This window comes from Myotis davidii, unplaced genomic scaffold, assembly GCF_000327345.1.
Source record: "Myotis davidii unplaced genomic scaffold, ASM32734v1 scaffold573, whole genome shotgun sequence".
NCBI lineage: Eukaryota > Metazoa > Chordata > Mammalia > Chiroptera > Vespertilionidae > Myotis > Myotis davidii.
In genome coordinates, this window is record NW_006285997.1 from 7,030,108 (window position 1) to 7,057,698 (window position 27,591).

At 39.0% G+C, this 27,591-nt stretch overlaps 1 protein-coding gene across 1 annotated transcript in view; it reads right to left on the reverse strand.

Moving 5' to 3' along the window:
* The window catches only part of SUGCT (succinyl-CoA:glutarate-CoA transferase), a 536,095-nt gene extending 512,260 nt beyond the window's left edge, over window positions 1-23,835 (reverse strand). Inside the window, exons 1-6 of the mRNA XM_006757246.2 lie at window positions 23,828-23,835; window positions 22,904-22,993; window positions 22,195-22,268; window positions 16,914-16,999; window positions 16,126-16,176; window positions 10,523-10,643 (exon numbers count right to left, since the gene is read on the reverse strand). Coding sequence (XP_006757309.1) covers window positions 10,523-10,643; window positions 16,126-16,176; window positions 16,914-16,999; window positions 22,195-22,268; window positions 22,904-22,993; window positions 23,828-23,835 — 430 coding nt within the window. The remainder of the gene's footprint in view (window positions 1-10,522; window positions 10,644-16,125; window positions 16,177-16,913; window positions 17,000-22,194; window positions 22,269-22,903; window positions 22,994-23,827) is intronic.
* Window positions 23,836-27,591: the final 3,756 nt, after the last annotated feature.

A 27,591-nucleotide genomic window follows, 5' to 3' on the forward strand; every position in this document is an offset into this window, starting at 1 on the left:
TTCTAACACCCTTTTTTCCTCTCATTTGGAGCATTAGGAGCCAGGCTTCTATTATTTAATAAAAACATAACTGCTATAAAGTAGTTTATATGCACAGTACCCCAAAGAGTAAAATAAAATAATTTCACAGAGCAACTCTTGCTTTCACGTGTTTTTTTTTTAATTGTGTAAATTGTTCTTGGAATATAAATCCCTAACCATGCAAGACTCAAGGGACACTAGTGACAGTTTGTTAAGCTATTTTTTTTTCTATAAGGATTAGTGGCAAATAGCTAAACATCTCTGGCTTGTTATAGTAATCATAATGTTATAGTAATCATTATGGTACTTAATGTTAGGACCTTAGAATGTAAGACTTAAAGCGTGTAACCCTGCGTGGACCGTTATAGTAATTATTATAGTGCCTAATGATAGATATAGGAATACTGTGTGAGACCCAGGAATGCACTCTTGTAACCCCACTAGTACTGGTAAACAACCTATCTGATGGGAACGCCCAAAGCCTGTACACACCCATAGATTAACAGACCCCGGGTGAATCCACACAAGGCAGCCGCTGATAACACACACACCAACGAAGACCACGCCTACAGAGGGGTATATACCAGACAGTCTGATTGACCCAGCAGCGCACAGCTCTCCTGTCGATAGAGCGTGACGACCTGTGTGTGCTCACGTCTGAGTTCCCAGCACGAAACTCTGCCCAATTAACTGTCGATCCAGGAAAGAGCCAGCAGCCAACAGCGCCATCTACCCCTTTGTGTGTATCAGCGAGCATCGCCGGGTGGATCCTTCCCAGCGTCTGAGACCCATCAGGAACTGGTAAATAAACCCCCTGTGTGCTGGCATCTAACCTGTTTGTCTGTGTGTAATTTCTCAGGCTCGGCTCCGATCTCGGTGCTGTCTCTGTGAAAGTGTCTGACCAGAAGGTACTGGCACAAGCCTCAAGCGGATGGTCCAGACCATCTGTGCATGCCCCGCTTAGGAGCAGCACTTATATGGGAACCCCCCGCACCTCAACATAGGTGATGGGCCTTAAATATATAAAAAATAGAAGCTATTTGGGACAGGCCACAAATGCAAGATTTTATAGGAGTAGCCTGGTACAGTCATTAATTCTAGAATCCATAAACTGCATGTAAACACACACACACACACACACCAATTTTCCAGAACCAGAATTTAGGTCCTCCATCAGCCCATTCACTTTCCTGTTTCCACAGCCATTTATAGACTACCAATTTCTAGTACACAACAGAGGAGAAATTAAATGAGGATTTGAAGGCATGCACAGCATGCTGGGATGCTTTGATAACTAAGAAAATGCACTATGAGCAGGGAGGAGACAAGAATAATTCTGGAAGCAATTCATGGAGGGGGGGGCGTTGACAGGAGAGAGGGCAGACCCCACACAGTATCTGTGGCACGAGCCTAATAATAGTATCTGTTAGTTAAAGCAAGAGACTAAAAACCTTGGTGCAACAAACCTCTGCTAAATTCAGATACAGATTCTATAAACAATTTACCATTCAATCTAATATTGAGAGAGAAGAAATACCAGCATCCCAGGGGACAGTCAGCATGGAAAAGGAAACTCCATCAGGAATATCCTTGCATGTGGCCTAACCTCCTAGCTGCCCTGTAATCCCTTTTTCCTTCTTACATAAAAAGAGTACGAGCCAGGCATGATCCTTCATGCTTTCTTGTGAACTATCTATACATCTGCAACAAGACAAAATGAAAAATAAAACATTTAAATCCTTTTTAGAACACTTGGGTTTCCCAAAACAAGTAAGGAAAGTAAAACAGGCTTTCTCCTGTGGATGAAAGCTATAAGAAAACTTTATTTTATTTTATTTTTTTTAAGAAAACTTTATTTTAGACCCATAATCTCTGTCCTACAAAAGGTAATTATAGCCTGGTATTTCCTTAAAAGTGTGAACTGTGGGTTGCAGGCATCTACCTCTACCTACTAATGGAGAAATATCAGCTCCAAAATCCTGAACCATTCATAGCATAGAAGTGCCAAAGCTTCAGGTATCTCTAAATATTATTTGCATTTGATAAGAAATAAATGGAGTGGGTCCAGAGACATGGAAGCATGGAACAGAGTGCAGAATCTTGGAGTGAAGGTGAGGGAGGGTGGGTAGATGGGAGGTAATCAACCAAAGACATTGTATGCATATATGCATAACCCATGGACACAGACAATAGGGTGGTGAAGGCCTGGGGCAGGGGGCAGTCTGGAGGGAGTTATTGGGGGGAAAAGGGGGACATATATGTAATACTTTCAACAATAAAGATTTTTTTAAAGGAAGGAAAGAGGGAAGGAAGGAAGGAAGAGAGGGAGGAAGGGAGGGAGGGAGGGAGGAAGGAAGAGAGGGAGGGAGGGAGAGAGGGAAGAAGGGAGGGAGGAAGATCAAAACTAAATAATAGTCGCCCTAGCCAGTTTGGCTCAATGGATAGATGAAGGTGAGGGAGGGTGGGTAGATGGGAGGTAATCAACCAAAGACATTGTATGCATATATGCATAACCCATGGACACAGACAATAGGGTGGTGAAGGCCTGGGGCAGGGGGCAGTCTGGAGGGAGTTATTGGGGGGAAAAGGGGGACATATATGTAATACTTTCAACAATAAAGATTTTTTTAAAGGAAGGAAAGAGGGAAGGAAGGAAGGAAGAGAGGGAGGAAGGGAGGGAGGGAGGGAGGAAGGAAGAGAGGGAGGGAGGGAGAGAGGGAAGAAGGGAGGGAGGAAGATCAAAACTAAATAATAGTCGCCCTAGCCAGTTTGGCTCAATGGATAGAGCATGGGCCTGAGGACTGGAGAATCCTGAGTTCGATTCTGGTCAAGGGCACATGCCTGGATTGTGGACTCGATCCGCAGTAGGGGGCATGAAGGAAGCAGCCCATCAATGATTCTCTCTAATCATTGATGTTTCTATCTCTCTCTCTCCCTCGCCTTTCCTCTCTGAAATCAATAAAAATATTTTTTTAAAAGATACTATGGTTCAAATAATGGGCTGAAGGCTATATCGCACTAATGCTAAATAGAAATAAATCATTAGCATTCCTGAAATAAATGTTATATAAATTTTATCTAACATTTATTTTTTTCACCTATTTAAGTATGACATTTCTTCTTATCCAGCATTGCTTCTTTAAATTTATGATTTATTTCCCAGGCCTATTACTAAAAGAAGAAACAATTCAGTTCTGACGACAGAGTTTTTCTATGGTGGTTAAGTCTTGGCATGTTTATCTGGCACACACTATGAAACATTTAACTCGTGAAGGTTCTAAAATAACTACTGTTTTGACATTAACTAACATTGTCATCTTTTTCCCTCTTGCTGGCTTCTGGTCCCCAAAAGGTTCTTTAACTTGGGAGCCACTATATCCACATACTAGAAATCCGGGACCAAAGGTAAAACCAGCTGACTCTAGGTTCACACCATATTCCTAGCCCAGGCTATGTCTTGCTTCTGGAATTTGAAAGCATTGAAGAAACAAACCAAACTCCTTTTCAAGTCTTGGATTCCTCTTTTATTGAACAATCAAGAAAAATCAAAGTATCTTGGAACTTGAATAGTTCAAACATACATTCAAATGAATAAAATCATGTGATGAAGTGGTACTCACTCCATCATTTTGGGGACTCATTTTGTCTATGTTCCAATCCAGTGGATTCTCTTAATCCTACAGTTTCACAAGGAGTTTCCAAAGAAAACTTTAATAATGTCCCTTATCCCAGGAACAAGACAGGATTGGCTTTAAAGTGGTGTTTGCTATTGGAAAAATATATTTATTTAGAATTCTATATCTGGAGAAACTTGACCTTTTCATTTGTTTAAATGACTGACAATGTATAGGAAATGAATCAAAACACTTTTATCTTAGGAAATATTATATCTTCATACTAAAAACTTTGAAGACAGGTATCTCAGGTTTACTCTACCACCTGAAAAACGTATTTCTTCAACAAAATAAATTTCAGCTGAGGCTTCCAACTCAGAAGATATCCTAAGTGCCAGAACACAATGCAGGTCATGCTATGAAATCTGTTTTGCTGCCCTTGGTTTATCACGCATTTGCGAGTACACAAGAAAAGGTAGGAAGGTAAATAAGACTTTTAGTAAGGATTTCCTGAGGAAGAAATGTCGTTTCACTATGTCATAGGGGAGGAGCAAACTGCCTCCCCTTTACTTCAAGCCATATGAGAGGGACTTCATAAAAAGTATCTGAAATCTTAGCCTGTGTTCTGAGATACCAAAGACCTGACATGTGCTTAAAATTATGTCAAAAGCAAGAGACAATGGTTACATCAGTTAAAGGCTGCAGAACTAACAGATCTGGGAGTGAACTGTACTTCCTCCAATGGTGAAGGAGCGGAAGGGGAGCTTTCCCTGTGGGCCGAGCAGACTATCAGGAGAGCAGAGCTAGTTCATTTAAAGGGAGTTTTACCCATGAGGGCTGCTTATAAGATAAGGTGACCTGAAAAGATAGACTCTTTATAAGGAACACACACACAAACAGAGGCCGAAGGGTAAAATCTTCAGTCTGAGGTCTCTGAGGATCCTATAAAGCTTCCTATAAGACAAAGAGCAACCAACTGAGCTTCAGCCACACAGAAGGCTCCAATGCAGGACTCCACCTACACCAATGACATAATGGCTTCTTGGTACCCATTAACTCACTTCCATTTCCCTATGAGGTCCTCATGAGACCAAGCAGAACCCTGCAATCTGTCCATTCAAGGACAGAGATTAAGAAAACGCCACTGGGAAATTCACACAAAAAAACCAAAAAGGCACTTTCCAAACTTCTTTCCTTAAAAAAAGGGAGGGAGGGGTATAATTAAAGGGTATATGTACTGTTCCTACCACAAAATTAGTCTAGTCAAAAAAATAATGTAATGTTTATCCTTCTGGAAAGAAAGAATAATGAAGTTAACAAGAAGAACTATTTTTAAATGTGGTATACCAAAGTCATACTGCTACATTTTTATAACTATTAACAAGCTCAGAGTATTCGAAGGAAAGAAGGTACAACTTTAAATTGTTAAGGAAAATATCGATAGAATTCTAAAAGTATAGAGAGGTACAGAATGGAGGCTTAAAAAAAAAAAAAGACTTTTTAAAAAGTATAAATAGGTCCTTTCAGAGATTCTCTCTACCCAGTGGCATGAAGAAAATCCTAAAGTTCTCTCAAAATGAAATTCCTAGTGAATTATAACTTTTTAAACACTGCCCCCTAATGTCCATACTCAGCTTCCTCTAAAGTGACAGAGGGATCATGCTAATAAAAAATAATCGGGTCCTTCCTCCCTTGTGATCAGTCTAGCATTTCTGTCCTGCAGACCAGATTTCCCACCCCGAGGCAATCTCAACCACACAACAGTCAGGATGCATTAGAGTAAATCTCCTAACCATTCTAGGATTGCTCGCATGAGCAGTAAGGCCAACATGGGAGTGAGAAGACTATCTGGGCTTGGACAGCACTGAAGAGACAGCAATACCACTGGGAAACATCAGGAAAGTCTAGGATCCCAATCATAACATGTGCAACTTTAGACTGATCTAATCAGTCTTACTAAAAAATAAAAAAAAAAACGCTGATTACCAAGAATACCAAACTGTTAAAAGAGAGATGGCCCTTGCTTTACACACACACACAAACTCATGACTCATAAATGACCTTTGCTTCTGAAAGAATCTGTTGAAATTTAGACTCCCTGATGAGCACATTTTTTCATTATTTCCTCCATCGCAAATATGACTAACAACCAATGAAAGAGAAGAGCAAAAATAAATTATTCGCAAGTACAGCTGTTCAGTGTCTTGTAATCACAAAATCCATGTCATCACTTAACAATGATATATGTCTGAGTATGAAAAGCATAGAGGCACTCAAGAAGCCTGAGTTTTAAACCCATCTGCTATTAAAGAGCTGTGTGAACTTAGGTACCTTAGCTGCTCTGGGTCTGTTTCTTTATCAGGAAATAAAGGAGACAGTACATTATGGGTGTTCTTCTAATGATTGTTAGATGTGCACGTAGGGAATTACAGAATTATGAGAGGTATTTTTTCAGACTACACATGCCTCTCCCCATCACCTCCTTATTACCCCATCCCTGTTACTTAAAAGCATATGATACCCCCAATTTCCCCTGCACTGAAAACTTCTGAATTATATTACCTATATCTGAGGTCCTTTGCCTCACTAAAATGTTAATACAGGATCTGAGAACGGAAAGAAAATTTAGAGATTCTCCAGTCATAAGCCGTGGCCCAGAAGAATTTCTGACTCTAACCACCGTTAGTTATAGATGTGGAACTTGGACAAGTGTGAGGCTTCCCAAGTAGATTAGCACTTTATTTGGCTAGGTGATTGATAAAATGCATTAGCATACCCAGTCTTCACCTCCTCAGAATCCATCTCCTTGTCATGTGACTTTGTAGTTCTTCCCACAGGAGTAGAATATATTTCATGACCCATTGATACTGGGCTTGGTCATGTGATTTTCCATGACCAAAGGGACATTAGCAGATGTTATATGAGGAGAGGCCGTAAACTTGCTTGTGAGACTTGGCTTGTTCTCTTTGTGCTCTTGCCTTTCACTAGGAGTTGAACAAGCATTTAGTAGCCACTGGTCCAAGGAGTATAAGAGACATGTAGAGCAAACCAGGCCCCAAACTGCAATATGGAGCCAAATCAAATCAGTTTAAATCAGCTGAATCCCAGTTGGCCCACATTCATGGGAATGAGAAATAAATTCTTATTGTCATAGAAGATTTTGCATTTGTCACATATGCAGTATTTTTAGGTCTAGCTGGTTTGGCTCAGTAGATAGAGCGTCAGCCTGCGGACTGAAGGGTCCCAGGTTTGATTCCAGTCAAGGGCATATGCCTGGGTTGCAGGAGGCAATCAATCAGTGATTCTCTCTCCTCATTGATGTTTCTATCTTTCCCTTTCCCTTCCTCTCTGAAATCAATAAAAAAAAAAAATATGCAGTATTTTTATGGTAAGGGAGCGATTCAAAAGATAATATTTTACATGTTTTAATATTTTAGACCTCAACATTTCCACTGGACTGCAATATTTTAAGAAAAAAATTCTGCCTGGCCAAGTGGCTTGGTTGAGCTTCATCCTATGAGCCAAAAGGTCACTGGCTGGATTCCTGGTTAGGGCACATGCCAGGGTTACAGGCTCGACCCCCAGTACACGATGTGCAGGAGGCAGCCAGTTGATGTTTCTCTCACATTAATGTTTCTCTCTCCCTCTCCCTTCCTCTCACTCTAAAATCAATAAAAACATATTTTAATCCTGATCTCGTATTGATATATAGACAAGAAAAAGCTAAAGTAGTTCATCATCACCAAACCAGTATTATAAGAAATGTTAAAGGGACTTCTTTTAGAAGAAGGGGGGAGAGAAAATAAATATCACAATAAAACGACAATAACTATGTACTTATCAAAAATCACTTAAAAAGTACATGTATTAAATGCTCCAATCAAAAGACATAGGACAGAGAGAAACTAAGATGGCGGCATAGATAAACACCGGGAAATTGCTGCCTCCCACAACAATTGAGTAATACTTCAAAAACACAAAACGGACATCATCCAGAACTGCAGGAAGGCTGGCTGAGTGTAAATTCTACAACTAGAAGGAAAGAAAAGCACACTGAGAGCCAGAGGAGCTGCGGAAGTAAAGTGCAGAGGTAGGGGGCTCGCGCACGCAGAAAGGGTCTGGCACCTGAGGACGCGGCTGTCTTTTTGAATCCGGAGGGAGTCACAAGCTCCCGACGGCTCTGATCTCTGGTTCCGGGAAGTCTCTGGGGACCCAGGACTCATTCGGGGAGAAACTGGACTGTCTGGCAGCGGGCGATCTTGAGGGCGGCTTTCCCTCAGAGGTGCTTGCAGCCGTTACCGGGACACTGAGACTCACGCCTCCTTAGGGCAGGGCTGAGGATCCGCCATAGCTGCTTGCTCTGCCCTTTGATTCCTTGAGACCCCGCCCCACCCAGGCTGCCGCAGAGGCTTCTGCATATGAATGCCCCGGCCATTTGCAACCTGTAATTACCTAACTGCAGCCGGGTCAGACAGACCCAGAACTTCTAAGAGAAGGCCCAAAGCCCCACAGCGGCTTGCATTGCTTCACAGCTGAGCCTCATCAGGGCACCTCCAAACTCCAAAAAAAGGAAGGGGAATCTGCAGCTCTCTTCGTAGTTCCTGCTGTGTAACCTCAGGCAGAGGCTAAATTAGCACCTCCTTAGATTCAAGAGCCACTGTACCCAGTGGTCAGAGGGGGACCATCCAAATCACAACTCCTCAGATCCACAAGGGACACACTCAGGGTGCAGTCTCAGTGAGCACCAAAGCCCCACTGAAGCAAGTCTTGCCCCAGAAGGGAGTCCCCAGCACAGAAGTTCTCCCACTGCAGACACAGCTGATTCTCACTGCGAATTGGCCGGGAGGTCAATTCCTCCCAGTGATCCTACAACAACCAAGGCATAGCTACAACAAGACTGTGCACAAAGCCCACAAGGGGGTGCACCAAGAGGGTCCACCTCAGGTAACTGGGGAGGCTGAGCCACTGGGCCCTACAGGACACCTAGCACACAAAGCCACTCTATCAACACAGGGAAGCAGCCAAAATGCGGAGACAAAGAAACAGGTTACAAATGGCAGAAATGGAGGAAAGCAAACGACTGGATATAGAGTTCAAGGCCACGTTTATAAGGTTTTTCAAGAATTTTATGGAACCCGCCGATAAATTTAATGAGTCCCTCAATAAGTATAGTGAGACCATGGAGGACATGAAAAACGGCCAACTAGAAATTAAGCATACGCTGACTGAAATAAAGAATAATTTACAGAGATCCAACAGCAGACAAGAGGATCCCAAGAATCAAGTCAAAGATTTGAAATACAAAGAAACAAAAAAAATACCCAACCGAAAAAGAAAAAAGAAAAGAGATTCCAAAAATATGAAGATAATGTAAGGAGCCTCTGGGACAACTTCAAGCGAACCAACATCAGAATTATAGGGGTACCAGAAGAAGAGAGAGGGCAAGATATTGAAAACCTATTTGAAGAAATAATGACAGAAAACTTCCCCTACCTGGTGAAAGAAATAGACTTACAGGTCCAGGAAGCACAGAGAACCCCAAACAAAAGGAATCCAAAGAGGACCACACCAAGACACATCAAAATTAAAATGCCAAGAGCAAAAGACAAAGAGAGAATCTTAAAAGCAGCAAGAAAGACAGTCAGTTACCTACAAGGGAGTACCCATACGACTGTCAGCTGATTTCTCAACAGAAAGTATGCAGGCCAGAAGGGAGTGGCAAGAAATATTCAAAGTGATGAATAGCAGAACCTGCAACCAAGATTACTTTATCCAGCAAAGCTATCATGTAGAATTGAAGGCCAGATAAAGAGCTTCACGGATAAGAAAAAGCTAAAGGAGTTCATCATCACCAAACCAGTATTATAAGAAATGTTAAAGGGACTTCTTTTAGAAGAAGGGGGGAGAGAAAATAAATATCACAATAAAACGACAATAACTATGTACTTATCAAAAATCACTTAAAAAGTACATGTATTAAATGCTCCAATCAAAAGACATAGGACAGCTAAATGCTGACCTATATGCTGTCTAAAAAAGACCCATTTCCAATTAAAAGACACACAAACTAAAAGTAAAGAAATGAAAAAAGATGTTTCACGCAAATGGAAATGAAAAAAAAAAAAAAAGCTAGGGTAGCAATACTTATATCAGATGCCCTAACAAATACATTTCTGAGTATTTATCAAAATAATTCCAAAACACTAATTCAAAAAGATATATGCAATTCTATGTTCATTAGAGCATGATTTACAATAGCTAAGATATTGAAACAATCAAAGTGCCCATCAATGGACAATTAGATAAAGAAGATGTAGTACGTAAAATAATGGAATATTACTCAACCATAAAATAATGAAACCAAAAAATGTGGTATTATGCTTATTAAATATGTAAAACAAATATGATGACTGTTTTCCTCTTTGACCTAAATTCACACACACTTACACATACATACATACACACACACACACACACACACACACACAGGCAGGTCACTACAAAGGCTGAAAAAACTGAAAGACTTTACAGCACTCTTTTCTTGGCTTAGCACTTTTAAAAATATTGAAGAGATATGTTGAATTCTTGTATTATCTTAAAGGCTATTAACATTTCAACTGTAATTCTATATGAGTTAATAGTACTTTGAAAATGTCTGCAAAATAAAAAATTATAGACAGACAATTCACAGAAATTTAAATTGCCGATAAATACATGAAAAAAAATGTTCATTTAAGTTAATGTTTTTAAAGGTTACTTTTCAGGAACCTAAAATGTCTTGGGAGGAGAAGAAGAACAGAATCACATCACGAAAACAAACATTGGTAAGAGGTTTCTTACAGAAACTGGAACATCTATTCCCTGGCGAGTCTGTGGTACTGAAATACCTGTGATGGAACAGTAGACGATGTGAGGGGCGATGCTGTCTATCTCTTCGTACCCCAGGCCCATTGCAGATAGTTTGCCAGGGACGTAGTTTTCCACAAATACATCACACATGGCTGCAAGCTGAAGGAAGAGGTGAAGATGAATCAGATTTCTTAAATGACTGTCAAACATTTAACAAATCCGCACATCATAGAATCCTAATTTCAGTAAACAAAATTGACCCTCATTTTTATAACAGTCCATACAAAAAGCACAGGAAAAGTAGAATTACAAAGTAGAATTAAATCAAAATAAAGGCTCTGGTCAACTACTTGAGGTATTATTGCCAATAAAATAATGGCTATTAAAGTTTTCAGTAAATACCATAGTATTAAATGGATTCTGATGTAAAAAATATGTAGGCTACATGGTATAAATACATTTTCAGATGTCGAGGTAGAAAAATTAGAATATAAGTAAAGAAAATATATGAAAAACATCTTTTAAACCCTTAAAAAACAAAATATAATGACTCTATTATTTCTCCATCCTTATTATGTGATATTCCTCATTACAACATACACATATAAGCACAGGTAAACATGATTCTTACATGCTCTCCAACTTTTCAGGTGCTTTCTTTCCAGTGTGTTAAATACATTAAATTAACCATTTTTTAAACTATTAAACTGTAACCCAGTGTATCAATAACTATCTGAAACAGCCCAGCCTGTATGGCTGATGGTTGAGTGTTGATCCATGAACCAGGAGGTCACGGCTCGATTCCTAGGCAGGACACATGCTCAGGTTGCGGGCTCGATCCCCAGGCTGGGGCGTGCAGGGGGCAGCCGGTCAATGATTGTCTCTCATCATTGATGTTTCTATCTCTCTCTCTTCCTCTCTGAAATCAATAAAAATATACTATTATTAAAAATTGAATGTTTGTCTATTACTGCATCACCAAATCGGGACTGTGTATACGGAATTGCCTGACAACCAAATTTAGGGGGAGGGGAGAACTGAGGACACATACAAGGAAATAGCTGTCACCCTCTCGAGCTCCTGACACAAATGCACCAGGAGCCTCACTGACCACCGACTAGGGAGGAATGATAAATATGTTAAGAGAGGAAGGCTTAAGCATGCACCCCAAGTTTCAAGCATAGGCATCTTCTCCAAATTTTAGGTGCCGATTACCATTTGACCTGTTTCTCCTGTGGGCAACTCCGTGTAGCATGCTCCAGGGAGAATCCCAATAAATATATATTTTTTTATTTATTATTAATTTTCTACAAAGTATTGCTTGGGGATTTGGAGGGACAGCAGGGGTTAGTATGAAATACAACACAAATCTATAGTCACACATCAATTTATGCCACGATATTTCTCTGAGCCTCTATTTACTACTTACAAGGCACTCCTGCAGGCACTAAAGAAGACAAACTATGTCAAGCACATCTAGGCTTTTACACTGGTCATATTTCTGCATGGTGCATAAAATAGTACCTTAGGCAAATGACACCTAATAAATTATTTTTTATTTTAAAAAACTCATGTCAGTTCCTCAAAAAGTTAAATATAGAATTACCATATGACCCAGCAATGCCACTCATAGGCATATACCCAAAAGAATTGACCACAGGGACTCAAACCAATACTTGTTTGCAAATGTTCATAGCAGCATTATTTACAGTAGCCAAAAGGTGGAAACAACTCCTGTCCAACAACAGACAAATACATCCATAAAGTGGAATATTATTAGCTATTAAAAGTTTCTATACATGCTACAGCATGAATGAACCTTGAAAGTATTATGCTAGGTGAATTAACCAGACAAAAAAGTACAAATATCATATGATTTCACTTACATGAAATATCCAGAATAGGAAAAATCAGAGACAAAAAATAGATAAGAGATTATTAGGGACTGAGTAGAGAGGGAAGTGGAGAATTATTACTTAATGTATACAGAGTTACTGCCTGGAGTGATGAAATATTTTAGAAACAGATAGATGGTTGTACACTAAATGTAATTACTGCCACTGGATTGTAAACTTGAAAATTATTACAATGGAAATTCTTATTGTATATATTTTACCACAATAAAAACAAATTTTTTAACAATGCAGGGTATTTGTATTTTTTAGACTTCTATGGAATCCTAAATCACAACTCAATCCATATAAAGTATCCAGATGGACCACAAATTCACTGTTTCAACAAAAAACAAATGTAAATATAATGAATAACTTATTCTAGTAGAAACGTATTCAAAATATTTTAATTAACCAAAAAATCAGATAAAAAAACAATGTACATTGTATTACCTCATGTTTTGAGGAGAAAAATTGGTATTCAAGGATGTAAAGACATTTTATATGATATGCTAAAATATTAATCCTTTTGCCCATGAACAGTTATAACTTATATAACAAGGAAAACTATTTTTAACTAAAAATGTACTCAAAGTAACATGCAGTCTGAGAGTACAATGTGATAAAAAAAAAAGTATGCAAAAGTTGAGTTTAACAGCTAAAGATTTCTCCTGATAAAGATACCCAGTAGTTTTTTTATGATACCCAAGAACTCTATATATATGCATTTTGATATTTATTGATAATATATCCCTGGAAAAGGATATAGGGCAGAAATTATCCTTTTCTCCATTTTATAAATGTTTATTTTAAATAAATAAAAACTAGCTACTTATTAGATAGATATTCTTAGTGAATGTGTCATCCAAAATATTACCTCTCCCTCTCTTGTTTCAGGATATTCACCCATTTCAATATCATGTATGTTCCCTATAGCTCAGTGATGGTGAACCTTTTGAGCTTGGCGTGTCAGCATTTTGAAAAACCCTAACTTAACTCTGGTGCTGTGTCACATATAGAAATTTTTTGATATTTGCAACCACAGTAAATATAAAAGATTCATATTTTTGATATTTATTTTATATATTTAAATGCCATTTAACAAAGAAAAATCAACCCAAAAAATGAGTTTGCGTGTCACCTCCGACACGCGTGTCATAGGTAATCACCATTTCTGTAGCTTTAGCAAAGTCATTCATAAAAATTCTAAACACAACAGTGTTAAAATCAGAGCCATCGGAAAACTTCTGAGTTACACTGATCTCCGCATTATCTTCAAGTATTAGACAAGTTAGCTGCTCCAGTGGAGATGAACTTTGTTCACTGGATTCCCTGACTTAATCATCTACTAGAAAGTGAAGAAAAAAAAAAACCTGGTTCCCAGTTTTACTGCTGATCACCTCTGCCTCATCGAGATGCTCACAAATTACCTACTAACCTCTTCTAGAATGTTGCCTAAAATTAAAAAAAAAAAAAATTTGTGACTTAGAGAACCCACCATCTCTTTCTTTCTGAAAGGGAAAAACTAATTCTTCCTTCCAGGCACAGAGTAAAATAAGAACTAAAATCAATTTGAAATATAGCGTACCAAATTCTGAGTTCTCTTTATTAGGCGTAACTTAGGAACAGAATGATGAGCAACATCAGAAGTAGTGGAGAGAGTGATAATGATAATGTAACCATATTTATGAGTTTAAAAAATCATAAAATAATTTTTAAATCTTATGTCAAGGAATATCCTTATCTGTAGGAGATGTATTATGAAGGATTTAAGGACAAAGTTTCATAACATCTTCCACTTACTTTCAAATGGTTCAAAAATACACACATAAACATATGCATACACATATGAATACATATGTTAATAAGCAAATACAGCAGAATGTTAAAATTGTTGCATTTTTCAATGTTTTTGTTATGTTTTAATTTTTCACAGTAAAATGTTGGAGGAAAACAAAACCTAGGACATTGTTCTGTGGACACAGTATGGATAGTGTGACTGTCAACTAACATGGAAAAGTATCTGAAATACAGATCACATGTTAGAAAGTTATCATATCATATTGACATGGAAATGCCAGGCTCCACATAGATTTTTTTAAGCAGAGTTTTGTTTTCCACACAACCTGTTTTTGGTTAACCTACTTGACAAAGGAGTCATATTTTGGGGGGCTCTCACCTATCCACTGTTGGGTTGGTATAATACTTTGGAACTGTTTCTATAATCTAGACTCATTATATTAGCCATAATAGCCGCCAAGGTCTGAATACTAGTACAGATGTTATTTTACTATTCTTAAGGTCAAAAAAGAAATCCATGCCCTGAAGAATAAAACAAAAACTAGACAAAAATAATCTTTTCCTCTAGGCCTAAGATGAATAATTTAAAAGTGATATAACTAGCTAAAACCCATAGGCATGAATAATGTCTGCAGACAACCAAAGTTTATTATGAGCTGAAATGTACTTTCTTGTTCTCAATCAGAGAAATCAAGCCCACAATGAAATGTAATTTAAAATTGTTATAGTGTGGTGGACACTGGCAAGCCCCAAGGAGAGTGAAAAGGAAGTCCCAGCAATTCATTTATTTTGGTCAGAATGATACATGTTGGCCTAAAATGTTCAAATGTCTTAGTAGTAAGAGTTATGAATTCCACCCAACACTGCCCCTTTGAGAACCCCTACTGAAATGGTGCCGTATCAGTTCAATCAAATATGAAGCCTTGACTAGATAAAATATCAGAATATCCTGAAATAAAAGCAAAGAAGTAGGAACTGAAACTAAAGATGAAACTAAGAAACATAGAGCAGAAAGAGAAGAATTAAGGAAATAACAATCCCTTAGATATATAATCCTATATAAAAAGAGCTAATATGCTAATAGTCGTGACACCCTCACGCCATAACGATGGATCAGCAGGAGGCTGCGTGTGCATGTGCAGTGGGGGGAAGCCGCCATGTTGCTCCAGAGACAGGGCGAAAGCAGGGAGGCACCCAGAGGAGGCAGGACCAGCCCGAGGTGACTCACAGGACTGAGGGTGGGGCTTGAAGCAGCCAGAGAAGACTGTAGGGGGCGGGGGCGGGGCCAGGCGCACTCAAGCTCTAGGTAGAGAGGTTAGGGTGTCAAGGCGGGGCAGTGGGCGGGGCCTCACAATTTTGCACACCAGGTCACTAGTAATAATAATAACTACAAAGATAAAAAGAAGTGCCTGAGAATGAAGGGCCCTTGCACTCTCTCTCAAAGTCAATGGAAAAAAATATCTTCTGGTGAGGATTAACAACAACAAAAAGTTTTGGCCAGTAACATGACCCAGGGTTCAAAATTTCAGCTCCTCCTTTTACTAGCTATGTGATCTTTACAGCATCACTTAAGCCCCATCAGACTCATTTCGCACCTGTGAAAATGAAGACTCTACTAGTAATATCTCATGTATTCTGAGGATTTGAGAAGATAATGTAAGTAAAGTGCTCAGGCCTAAGATCTGATACAGAGGAGGCACTCGGTCAATAGCAGCCAGTACTACAACGGAATACCTGCCTTCACAGTGTGAAGAAACATTATACACAATATAAAAGAAATTATAAAGCAAATTATACTTACTATAAAAGTAAAGTTAAATTCTTAAATGGCATGTACAAAAAAATTACAGGTTGTCAATTAAATGAAGTTTTAAAACACTTTTACTTTGTTGCTCAAATCACTAATTACAACCACAGTGGTAAGATGCCTTTCATTGAGTATACTGTACCTCTTTGATGATTTTCACCCCTTTTGGATCCTTGATATTAACAGCTATACTCTAAAAATTAAAATATGTATATTAAAATGGTATCATAAAATCCTTTGTTAATACTAACAGTTCAATAAGGGAGCAAATCATACCATAGATTCTCCTCTTAAAGCAAATGCATTTTCCTCCTGATGAAATATTTAAATCATCTTTACTTATTTTATTTGCAATTTAGATATGTTAGAATGTAGCAAGGATTACAGTAAAAATGCTTCAAATTATAATACCCACTTTTAGGCAGTTATCAATCTCCAAAATAATAACAAATGTAAAGAACCACTTAATAAGCCGAAACCGGTTTGGCTCAGTGGATAGAGCGTCGGCTTGCGGACTGAAAGGTCCCAGGTTCGATTCCGGTCAAGGGCATGTACCTGGGTTGCAGGCACATCCCCAGTAGGAGATGTGCAGGAGGCAGCTGATCGATGTTTCTCTCTCATCGATGTTTCTAACTTTCTATCTCTCTCCTTTCCTCTCTGTAAAAAATTAATAAAATATTAAAAAAAAGAACCACTTAATAAGTTTAATAAAATTATTTCCGTTATCAATTCTTGTTTTAAGTTAGTAGGGAAGATTAGTAAAAAGCTCTATTGTTTCTATTTGTAACTGTCGAATGAATAAAATTTCACCTTATTTAAAATATTAATTACATCTACAGAAAAGGGTAAAAACAAACAAACCAGGATATCAAAAGTTTTGTTTTTATAAGAGAATTACACAAAGAAAGCAGAAAATAATTATATTCTTACTTTTTTATTTCGATTTACACTGAGAAAATAAGTACTTTCTGTCCCCACAAAAGGTGGTCCCCAAGTTCGTGTATCATCACCAGCTCCTGAAAGTAATAGTATGACTTATTAATCTCTAACTGTGAAACATCATGCGACATTTCAGGCCAACAGTCTCACTCATCATATGCATTCACAGATGACTGAACAAATCAGTTCTGTTAAGTGGAATTAACAATGTAGAGGAGCCCATTAGAACTGTCTAAACTCCTTACCTGTAAATGTTAATCACTAAATCTTTCCTATCTTTTCACTAAAATCCATCCCTGAAAGTCAAAATGCAGAAGGAAATATCCTACCAGCAGTCTTTACATTTAATAAATGGCAAATTTGGAGGGGGGTGGAATTACACTCAGTTTTTGGCAAGCAATTCAGTCTGTGTTTCTTGGCATTAAATATGCAAAGAAAATGTTGACTCTGCAAAAGATGTTTCTTAAATACTATTTAAATCAGAATAATGATAAGTGATAAAATGACATGATACAACGGCATGTGAGCCTATGTTAAATACACCATATAAAAATTTGGTAGCGACAACAAGTTAGAAGAGGCAAAATAAGTTACTGAACAGCAAATTCAGCTAGTTTAAAATACTATTTTAGAATAAGATTTTACTCTACGTCTTGCCTCAAGGTAAAAGTTTAAAAAACATCAAAAATAGGGTATTTTATTCTGGACATCTACTTCCAGGGATTCTGAAATGTCTTTGTGTTTGATTCAGACAACACTATGGAGTTAGAGGAAAAAGTTTTCTTTGCACAGTAAGCAACTGACAGACAACATACATAGAACTCAGAAACTGGATCAGCAATTAAATGGCACAAAATAGTATCACTTAAAACTTTTATAATATAACTTCTGATTAAATATTTTGATAAAAGTGACTAATCAACTATGTAATTGCAGTTGAAGTATTTATCACGAACTCCCAAAAAATTTGCGAATATATGTTAAAGCTTAAATTCCAATCTCATTTTAATGATATAATGAATCTAACAGTCCATTAGACTTCACTGAAATTGACCAAGAAAAATAGACACAGCCCTTTGGAATTCAGGGGGGAAAAAACAGAGGTAAATAATGGACTCAATTATTTAATTTTTTGTAGTTTGAGGGTCCCAATATATTTAAAAATTCAGATGGTCTTAATTGATATTTTAGCACATTCATTCATTGAGCAAATGCTTATTGGCCCCTGTGATGTCACAGACACTGCCCTCTGGAGAGTACACACTGCAGTGGACAAAAACCCAACATCCCTACCTTCACATCCCCACCTACTGAGGACAGTCTTGGAATATCAGCAGCACCATTTGCTGCCATACACAGTCCATTGTCACTCATTTAGGTTACCTGCCTGGCCCTGCAAGCATACAGTTTACACTCCCTGACTGACTCTCAAAAAAGAAAAAATATATATACTTGAACTTGATATACTCTTTGATTAGACAAATAAAAATAATCTAAGTCAGCAAACTACAGCCAACTTTTATTTAATGAAAGAACTTGACACAAAAAGTGACTAGTTCTCTACTGAAATTTGAAAATACTGCCAAGTCATTTTCCTTCATATTTGTGTTGAGTAACTATTTTGAAAATCCAAAACAATTAAGTATATATAATATGCACACTAAAATGTACTGGGCAAAAGAAAGAGATCAATCAGTCAGAAAAAGAATGATGAGCACCTGCTGGGAATGAAGCTTGATAGCAAATGTATGGCTATGCGACATAATAAAGGCCCAGACAAAGGAAGGTGTCCCCCACCTTGGGAAAGGAGAAAGCACAAAGGGAAAATAGGCCTAAGTAAATAAAAAATAACAATGCCTACAATTTCTAAAATTAATGTAGATACAAATATTTCATCTACTGATACACTGAAATAGCAAGAGAAATTAGATCAGATGCTCCATCTAAAATGGAAGACCCAGTGGTTGAAATTATAAAGTGCTGTGGTATTGAAATTGATAGCAATGTGGAAATTGGAAGTTTTATGGAACCTGGAAAATAGGTTTAGCTAGAAAGTAAACATTTTTCAGCATGTACCAGCAAACCCTAAAAGCAGTAAACATCAATGGCTGGGTAAATAAAGTATTACCTCTGGAAAGCAGAATTTACCAGGCTCTTCTACCACCTGGATGGAGCCTGATAAACGAAGTCAGATAAATGTAATCCTACGTAATAAAGAGCTAATATGCTAATTAGACCAGATGGCGACTGTGAAACAACCTTCAGGAACGACCTTCTGGAACAACCAGTGAGCGGGACTGTGGGGCTGCCGGGCCACGAGGCAGCCAGGCTGTGAGTGCCAAGCCCCTTGCACGAATTTCGTGCATTAGGCCTTTAGTAATATATAATACTAGTGGATTCATGCACATTGAAAGGAAATTAATTAGGCCGCACCTGGGGCAGCACCACAGCTAGGAGGGCGTCTGCGGAGTGAGGAAGGTCTCTCTGGCAGGTGGGGTCCCTCAGCCTGGCCTGCAGGGATCGGGCCAAAACTGGCTCTCCAAAACTGCTCCCCTGCCGGTCTGGTCGCCCCTAACTGCCTTCCTCTGCTGGCTCGGTCACCCCCAACTGCCCTCCCCTGTAGGCCTGGACGCCACAGCTCGAAGGGCGTCTGCAGAGTGAGGAAGGGTGGGGGAGGGGAGAAAAAGAAAGAAAACTCGTGCTGGGGTCTTCCAGCTCACTGCACTGGCTCTGGTGCGGGGACTAATGCAGGCGGTCCTGGGTGGTGGCTGGCGGGGCAGGACTGGGGGAGACAGATGGGCCAGACACACCTGGAGCCAACCTCCCATGGTCCCTCCCCAGCCTGCCGCACCTGGGGCAGCACCACAGCTAGGAGGGTGTCTGCGGAGTGAGCAAGGTCTCTCTGGCAGGTGGGGTCCCTCAGCCTGGCCTGTGGGGGTCAGGCCGAAACCGGTCTTCTGACATCCCCCAGGGGGATCCAGAGTGGGATAGGGAACTCTGCAAAGTTGCTATTGAATAGGGTGTGGAATGCAAACACAAGTGTGCAGTAAACCAGATTCAGGGCCCACAGTGCCCCCAGCAACAACATAGCCCATGGCTGGATGTGAAATCACACGGTCCTGCAAGAAACCAGACTCTCTCCTCTCTGGTCCGGGGTGTGTCACCTGAGAACCACTGCTGCCAAGTCACCGCAGCTCAACAGCTCCTGCGTTGAGCGTCTGCCCCCTGGTGGTGAGTGTGCATCATAGGTACTGCCCAGTTAGACGGTCACTTGGCCTTTTATATATAGAGAGTCCGCATGCTGATCAAAAATCTTCTGCTAACTGCTTTGCCTCCTAAGTAGATGTATTTAGCAAAAAGTTGAATCTTCCAAATCGAGTATTCTACTTTATACCATTTAATCACTATGGTGAATTAATAAGCTGATATAATTATAAAATTAGTCCCTTGTCTTATAGATACATGCAAGCAATTCAAAACTAGACCATTTTCACTGATTTGGAAATTCTGTTTCAAATCTATAAGGATTAGATCTTGAAGAATAAGTAATAATGCTAATTTTTGAAACCTTCCCAGAAAAGCTTTTTATAGGATGACTAGAGGCCCAGTGCACAAAATTCATGCACTGGGGGGGGGGTGTCCCTCAGCCCAGCCTGCACCCTCTCCAATCTGGGACCCCTCAGGGGATGTCCAACTGCTGACTGCCCACAGGGATCGGGCCTAAACCAGCAGTCAGACATCCCTCTCACAATACAAGACTGCTGGCTCCCAACCGCTCGCCTGCCAGTCTGCCTGATTGCCCCTAACCGCTTCTGCCTGCCAGCCCGATCACCCCCTAACCACTCCCCTGCCAGCCTGATCAACCCCAAACTGCTCCCCTGCCGGTCTGGTCGCCCCTAACTGCCTTCCTCTGCTGGCTCGGTCACCCCCAACTGCCCTCCCCTGTAGGCCTGGTCCCTCCCAACTGCCCTCCCCTGCAGGCCTGGTCGCCCCTAACTTCCCTCCCCTGCTGGCCTGATTGCCCACAACTGCCCTCTCCTGCTGGCCATCTTGTGGCTGTGGGTGCTGCCATCTTTGAGGGTGGAGCAGTCAACTAGCATATTCCCTCCTTATTGGCTGTGGGCACCACCATCTTTGCAACAGCATGAGGGTCAATTAGCATATTCCCTCTTTATGAGATAGGAAGGATGTAGAGGACATAGAGAACACAGACTCTGCTCTGAGCTCTTGTTGGAGGAAAGGGCACACAACATGACGCTTTTCTAAGTGTCAATAATAGCATGAACTGAACACCAAAATGCTAAGAAGGTACCAAATAAAAGTGAGAATTGTATACACAAAAAACATATTTGATGGACAAAGCGGGGAAAAAGAACCTGAAAGATGTCAGATGAGAAACATAAAAACAAAGCTTAGGTGTTTTCCCTAAAAATCTTTAAAATTATAAAATGGAAAAGTGTTTCTTTTATTAAAAATTGGAAGAAGAAAAAAAGACTTAGGTTAGGGTATTTGGGTTTCTTTTTTCCGGGACTTTGATTTCTTTTTCATCCCACAGGAGGGAGTGTGGCCAGGCTCAGCCCAATCTCAGTCTCAACAGTAAGGCTTGTGTGGGCCTGAGCAGAGCCAGAACATGACCTGAGTGCCTGGATATTCCTTCTTAGCTGTGTGACCTTGGATGAACTGCTTTATCTCTCTGTCTTCTCATTCATAATCTAGGAATAATAACATCAGCCCATAAGGGTAATGTAAAGATTAAATAAATTAATATAGGCAAAATTATATATACATGTGCTTGGCACTCTGTTAAGTATTTTTGGCATCTCAGTTTCCACCAGAGGCTTTCACATGTGTGTGAAAGACCTGGCTTAGGCCTTAATCTGTGGAGCCTGGCCAGCGTGGCTCAGTGGTTGAGTGCCAACCTATGAACCAGAAGGGCACAGTTCAATTCCCAGTCAGGACACATGACCGGGGTTGCGGGCTCAATCCCCAGTGTGGGGTGTGCAGGAGGCAGCCAACCAATGATTCTCTCTCATCATTGATGTTTCTATCTCTCTCTCCCTTTCCCCTCCTCTCTGAAATCAATAAAAATATTTTTTAAAAGAATAAAAAGAGATGATTAGTCTAGGTCCAGAAGAAAATAAGGAATAGAGAAGAGAAAATCATTTAATTTCAATTCTTTCTTCATCCCATATGCAGGTACGTGAACATTTTTTAAACTATTAAAAATACTTATTCATTTGTTTTTATGTTTTAAAGGTAGCAATAATTTTACCTGGTCTTTCCACTTTTATAACTTCTGCTCCAAGATCTCCTAAATTCATCGTAGCAAAAGGTCCTGCCAATACTCTACAATGTTAAACAATGATATATAAATTACCACCTTGAAGATTTTTATACTAATTTTCTTAATAGTCCATCAACACAGACAAGCTTATATAATGATAGCAAGAATTAAAATTGATAAAATTGTCCAAAATGTAATTTGGCCATATGTATCAAGAGTTTTAAAAAGTATATTCCCTTGGATGTAGTAATTCTACTTCCAGAATTCTATCCTAAGGAAGAAGTTAAAAGATTGCTGAGACAAAGATTTACGTAATAGGAAACCTACCTTACAATAGTGAAATATTGAGGGATGATTAATTTTGTGACAACTATATAATAAAATATTGTATATTTGTATTGATTTTTTGAATGACAGGAAAACATTAAAAATATAACATTATATTTAAAATATGGGTAAAACTATCATTTCAATATGGTTCAAATATTTGTTTTTAAAAATATATTTAAATATGCAGATTGGAAAGAAATGCGTAAGTATTATACTAATTGTCATTTAGAATGATAAAATAACAGGAACTTTTTTCTTTCCAAAATTTTGATACTAAGCATATAAGCACCCTCTTATAATATAAAAGATGAGTATTTTTTGAGAAGTTAAAACTCAACCACCAAAAAACAGATAGGCCAATACAAACCTTGTTAGATCCAGAACTTTTATACCCTCCAGTGGCTTCACATTGTCAGTATCTGTCAAAACACAGAAAACACTTGAAGAGTATTGATTACTAATTTTCAGGAGAAAGAATCAAGAATTCTTCACACTGTGTATTGAGCAATTTCTATTACTACCAAAAGAAAATGTTTTTCTTTTACACTATTTCTGCTTTATATGTAACACGGAAATCTTGACCTGATCCAATTAAGTCAATTTGTAAAAATTAAAACCTAAAATCCCAGATTATTCACAATTAATTAAGTCACCAGCTACACTTGCAATAGTTTGAAAAATAAAAAGTAAGAAGTGGAGAGATATATAAGCTGAGCACAGAGGAATTTTAGGGCACTGAAAATACTCTATATGATGCGATAATGTTCGATGCATAACTATACATTTTTCCAAACCCGAAGAATGTACATCACTAAGAGTGAACCCTAATATAAAGTATGGACTTTGGGTGACTATGATGTGTCAATGTAGGTTCATCAATTGTAACAAAAGTACCCTCTGGAGGAGGCTGTGCGTGTGTGGGGATAGAGAATATATGGGAAATCTCTGTAACTCCCTCTCAATTTTCCTGTGAACCTGAAACTGCTCTAAAAATATACAGCCTTTAAAAAACAAATAAAAAGTAAACTAAACAGCCCTAGCTGGTTTGGCTCAGTGGATAGAGCGTCAGCCTGCAGACTGAAGGGTCCCGGGTTGGATTCTGGTCAAGGGCACATGTCCAGGTTGCAGACTTGGTCCCCAATGAGGGGGCATGGGGGAAGCAACTGATCAATGATTCTCTCTCTCCCTTTCCTTTCCTCTCTGAAATCAATAAAAATATATTTTTTAAAAAATAAAATAAAAAGTAAACTAAACAAGAAAAAAGTTCTAACAAAAAAATAACAATAAAGACCTCTGCATATTTGTTCTACATTTAAGACAAAGAAAAAATGATTTTTTTAAAGTTTATTAAACAATTTACAATCATCTGTGTATTTCCTTTTTCTTTTCACCCATCAGCTTTAAAAATAAAAAGACAGCCCTGGACAGTGTGGCTCAGTTGGCTGATGCATCATCCCATGCACTGAAAGATGGCGGGTTTGATTCCCAATCAGGGCACACACCTGGTTTGCAGGTTCAATCCCCCTAGCTGGCCCCAGTCATGTGTGTGGGGCAAGCGATTGATGTTTCTCTCTTTCATTAATGTTTCTCTCTCTCTCTTTTCCCCTTTCTCTTAAAAAAATCAATTAAAAAACATGTCCTCAGTAAGGATTAAAAAAGAAAAGGAGATAGGTTGGCAATTATCTCAGTAATTCACTGCATATCTAACATCAACATTAAGTCACAAAATCAAATTACAGTCAAATGGCTTACAAAGTTCAGATCAGGCTGAACTTATGAAGAAAAATGATGAAACTAATTGGTTCAATACATTTTTTTTAAAATCCTCACCCGAGGATATGTTTTTATTGATTTAGAGAGAGAGAGATATCAAACCAGCAATCTAGGTATATGCCCTCACCAGGAATCAAACCCACACAATTTTGGTGTGCCAGACAATGCTCCAATTAACTGAGCCACTCAGCCAGGGATGTTCAATACATTTTTTTAATGGACTTCATTAGTTCCTGCAGCACTAAGTGGGCTGGGAGAGAGGCCTGTAGAAGTGGGTACATCACAGCTACTGCCAAACACAGAAAATTCTGACATTTCCAGAGCTTTTTGGAGCCAGGCGTGATTTCCACTTTCCCTTAAGATGGAGTATATTTTCACAAGCATTATTTGGATTCTTTGAATCATTCATCTTCAATGGAGAAATGAAAAGGGAAACTATACAAAGACAACATCAGAAAGATGCTCCAGTTTTCTGGGCAGACCACTCCAAGATTCTAATGAGAATTCTGAGCACATAGTAAAAGAGAACACTTATCTCTGTGAGTGACTTAGAGTGCTGATTACTTCATGAACATTCAAGGAATGGCTTTTGAACTAAAGCAAACAGCAGAGCCAGACATTCCAAAAGAGGTCTGAAGAAATGGGAAATTGTCAACATACCACAGAGTTGATCCTATGCTATGTTAATCTATATATATAAAAACCTAAGCAACCATTAGGACTGAATGACCAGAACAACCTGTCAACCAGTCGCTATGATGCGCACTGACCAACAGGGGGCAGACGCTCAACACAGGAGCTGCCCACTAGTGGTCAGTGCACCCCCACAGCCAACCTCCCACAGCCGGCCAGCAGTGTTGGCAGCTGGTGTCTGTCGCTTCCGCGCTGGCTGGTGACCATCACCTTCAGCCCTGGGCTGGGACAGGGAACCGGGGTTAGGTGGTGGTGGATCCCTTTCCCAGGGGGGCCGAAGGCCAGCTCCCTCCGTGGAGCTGGCAGCCAACCTCCCGCGCCCCATCCCTCCCCGTGGTCAGCAGGCCCCAATTGGCCTGGCCCTGATCGGCCCTGATCGCCGGCCAGGCCTAGGGACCACACCTGTGCACAAATTCGTGCACCAGGCCTCTAGTACTGAAATGTTTGCCCAAGAATTTACCCTTGTATCTATCTCTCCTCTAGGCTCTAATTTATATTCCTTCCTTCCCATTATATACTTTTTCCCAACATTATTTGCTAAAATGCTACCCCATGCTTCAAGTCTCCATTAAATTGCCAGTTCTCAATGAATTTATTTCTTATTTTCTAACTGGGTATTATTTCTGTGACCTTAACTCACAGACGTTGTTGTTGTTCTTAAGACATTCACTTTATTCAGCTTTGGGTTCTTATTATTTATACAGTATTTATCTCCTATCCATTTTGTACTTTTGCACTGATGATCACTAAGCTTTATATATACTAAGTACTCTATAAATAGTTAATTGAAATCAGTTAACCCAAGGCAAAAACAATTTTTTTATTTTTTCCATCATCATTTATCCCCCCATACCCTCTTCCCCTTCGTAATCACCACACTGTTGTCTATGTCCATGAGTACTTTCTCTCTTTTCTTTTTTGCTCAATCCCCCACCACCACCACCAATACCCCTCCACCACCTCTTTACTCTCACCCCTGCTCCAGAGCTGTCTGCCTGCTCTCTATCTATGAGATTGTCTTTGTTTTGTTTGTTAATTCAGTATGTCCATTAAATTCCACATGAGTGGAATCATATGGTATTTGTCTTTCTCTCACTGGCTTATTTCACTTAGCATAATGTTCTCCAGGTCCATCCATGCTCTTCCAAAAGGAGAAATTTTCTTCCTTTTTACAGCAGAGTAGTATACCGTTGTGTAAATGTACCACAGCTTTTTTTATCCACTCATCTACTGATGGACACTTGGGCTGCTTCCAAATTTTGGCTATTGTTAATAATGCTACAATGGGTGCATATATTCTTTTGAATTAGTATTTCAGGTTCCTTCAGATAAATTCCCAAAAGTGGAATTGCTGGGTCATAAGGTAGTTCCATTTTTAGTTTTTTGAGGTAACTCCATACTGCTTTCCACAGTAGCTACACCAGTCTGTATTCAACAGTGAACAAGGGTTGTCTTTTCCACATCCTCGCCAACACTTCTTTATTTATTAATGATAATCATTCTGACAGGTGTGAGATGATATCTCATTCTGGTTTTAATTTGCATCTCTCCAATGGTTAGTGACATTGAGCATCCTTTCATATGTCTATTGGCTATCTACATGTCCTCTTTGGAGAAGTGTCTATTCAGGTTCTTTATACATTTAAAAATTAGATGTTTGGGGGGTTTTTTGGTGTTCAGTTTTGTAAATTCTTTATAAAGTTCAGATATTAGCCTTTAATCAGATGTACTGATGAATACGTTCTCCCATTCAGTGGGTCTTTTCATTTTGTTGATGGTTTCCTTTGCTGTGGAAAACTTTAGTTTAATGTAGTACCATTTGTTTATTTTCCTTTTTGCTTCTCTTGCCCTAGGAAATATATCAGAAGAAAAATATTGCTACAAGAAATATCCAAGACTTTACTGCCTATGTTTTCTCCTAGGATTTTTATGGTTTTGAGTCTAACATTCAAGTCTTTAGTCCATTTTGAATTTATTCTTCTGTTTGGTGTAAGAAGGTGGTCTAGTTTTGTTGTTTTACATGCATCTGTCCAATCTTCCCAATACCATTTACTGAATAGACTATCTTTACCACATTGTATGTTTTTACCCCCTTGGTCAAATACTAATGTAGCTATAAAGGCATGGGTTTATTTCTGGGCTCTCTATTCTGTTTCACTGATCTATATGTCTGTTTTTATACCAGTACCACACTGTTTTGATTACTATGGCTTTGTAGTATAGTTATATATCTGGTAGCGTGATTCCTCCAACTTTCTTCTTCTTTCTCAAGATTGCTGTTACTATTTGGAGTCTTTTGTGGTCCCAAATAACTTTTGTTCTAGTTCTGTGAAATACACCATTGGTATTTTGATAGGAATGGCACTGAATCTGTAGATTGCTTTGGGTAATAAGGACATTTTAATGATGTTAATTATATCTATGAACATGGTATGTGCTTTCACTTATTTGTATCTTCTTCAATTTCTTTTTTCAGAGTCTTATAATTTTCCAGGTACCAGTCCTGTCTATCCTTGGTTAAATGTATCTTTTAGGTATTTTATTCTTTTTGAAGCAATTGTGAATAGAATTGTTTTATTAGTACCTTTT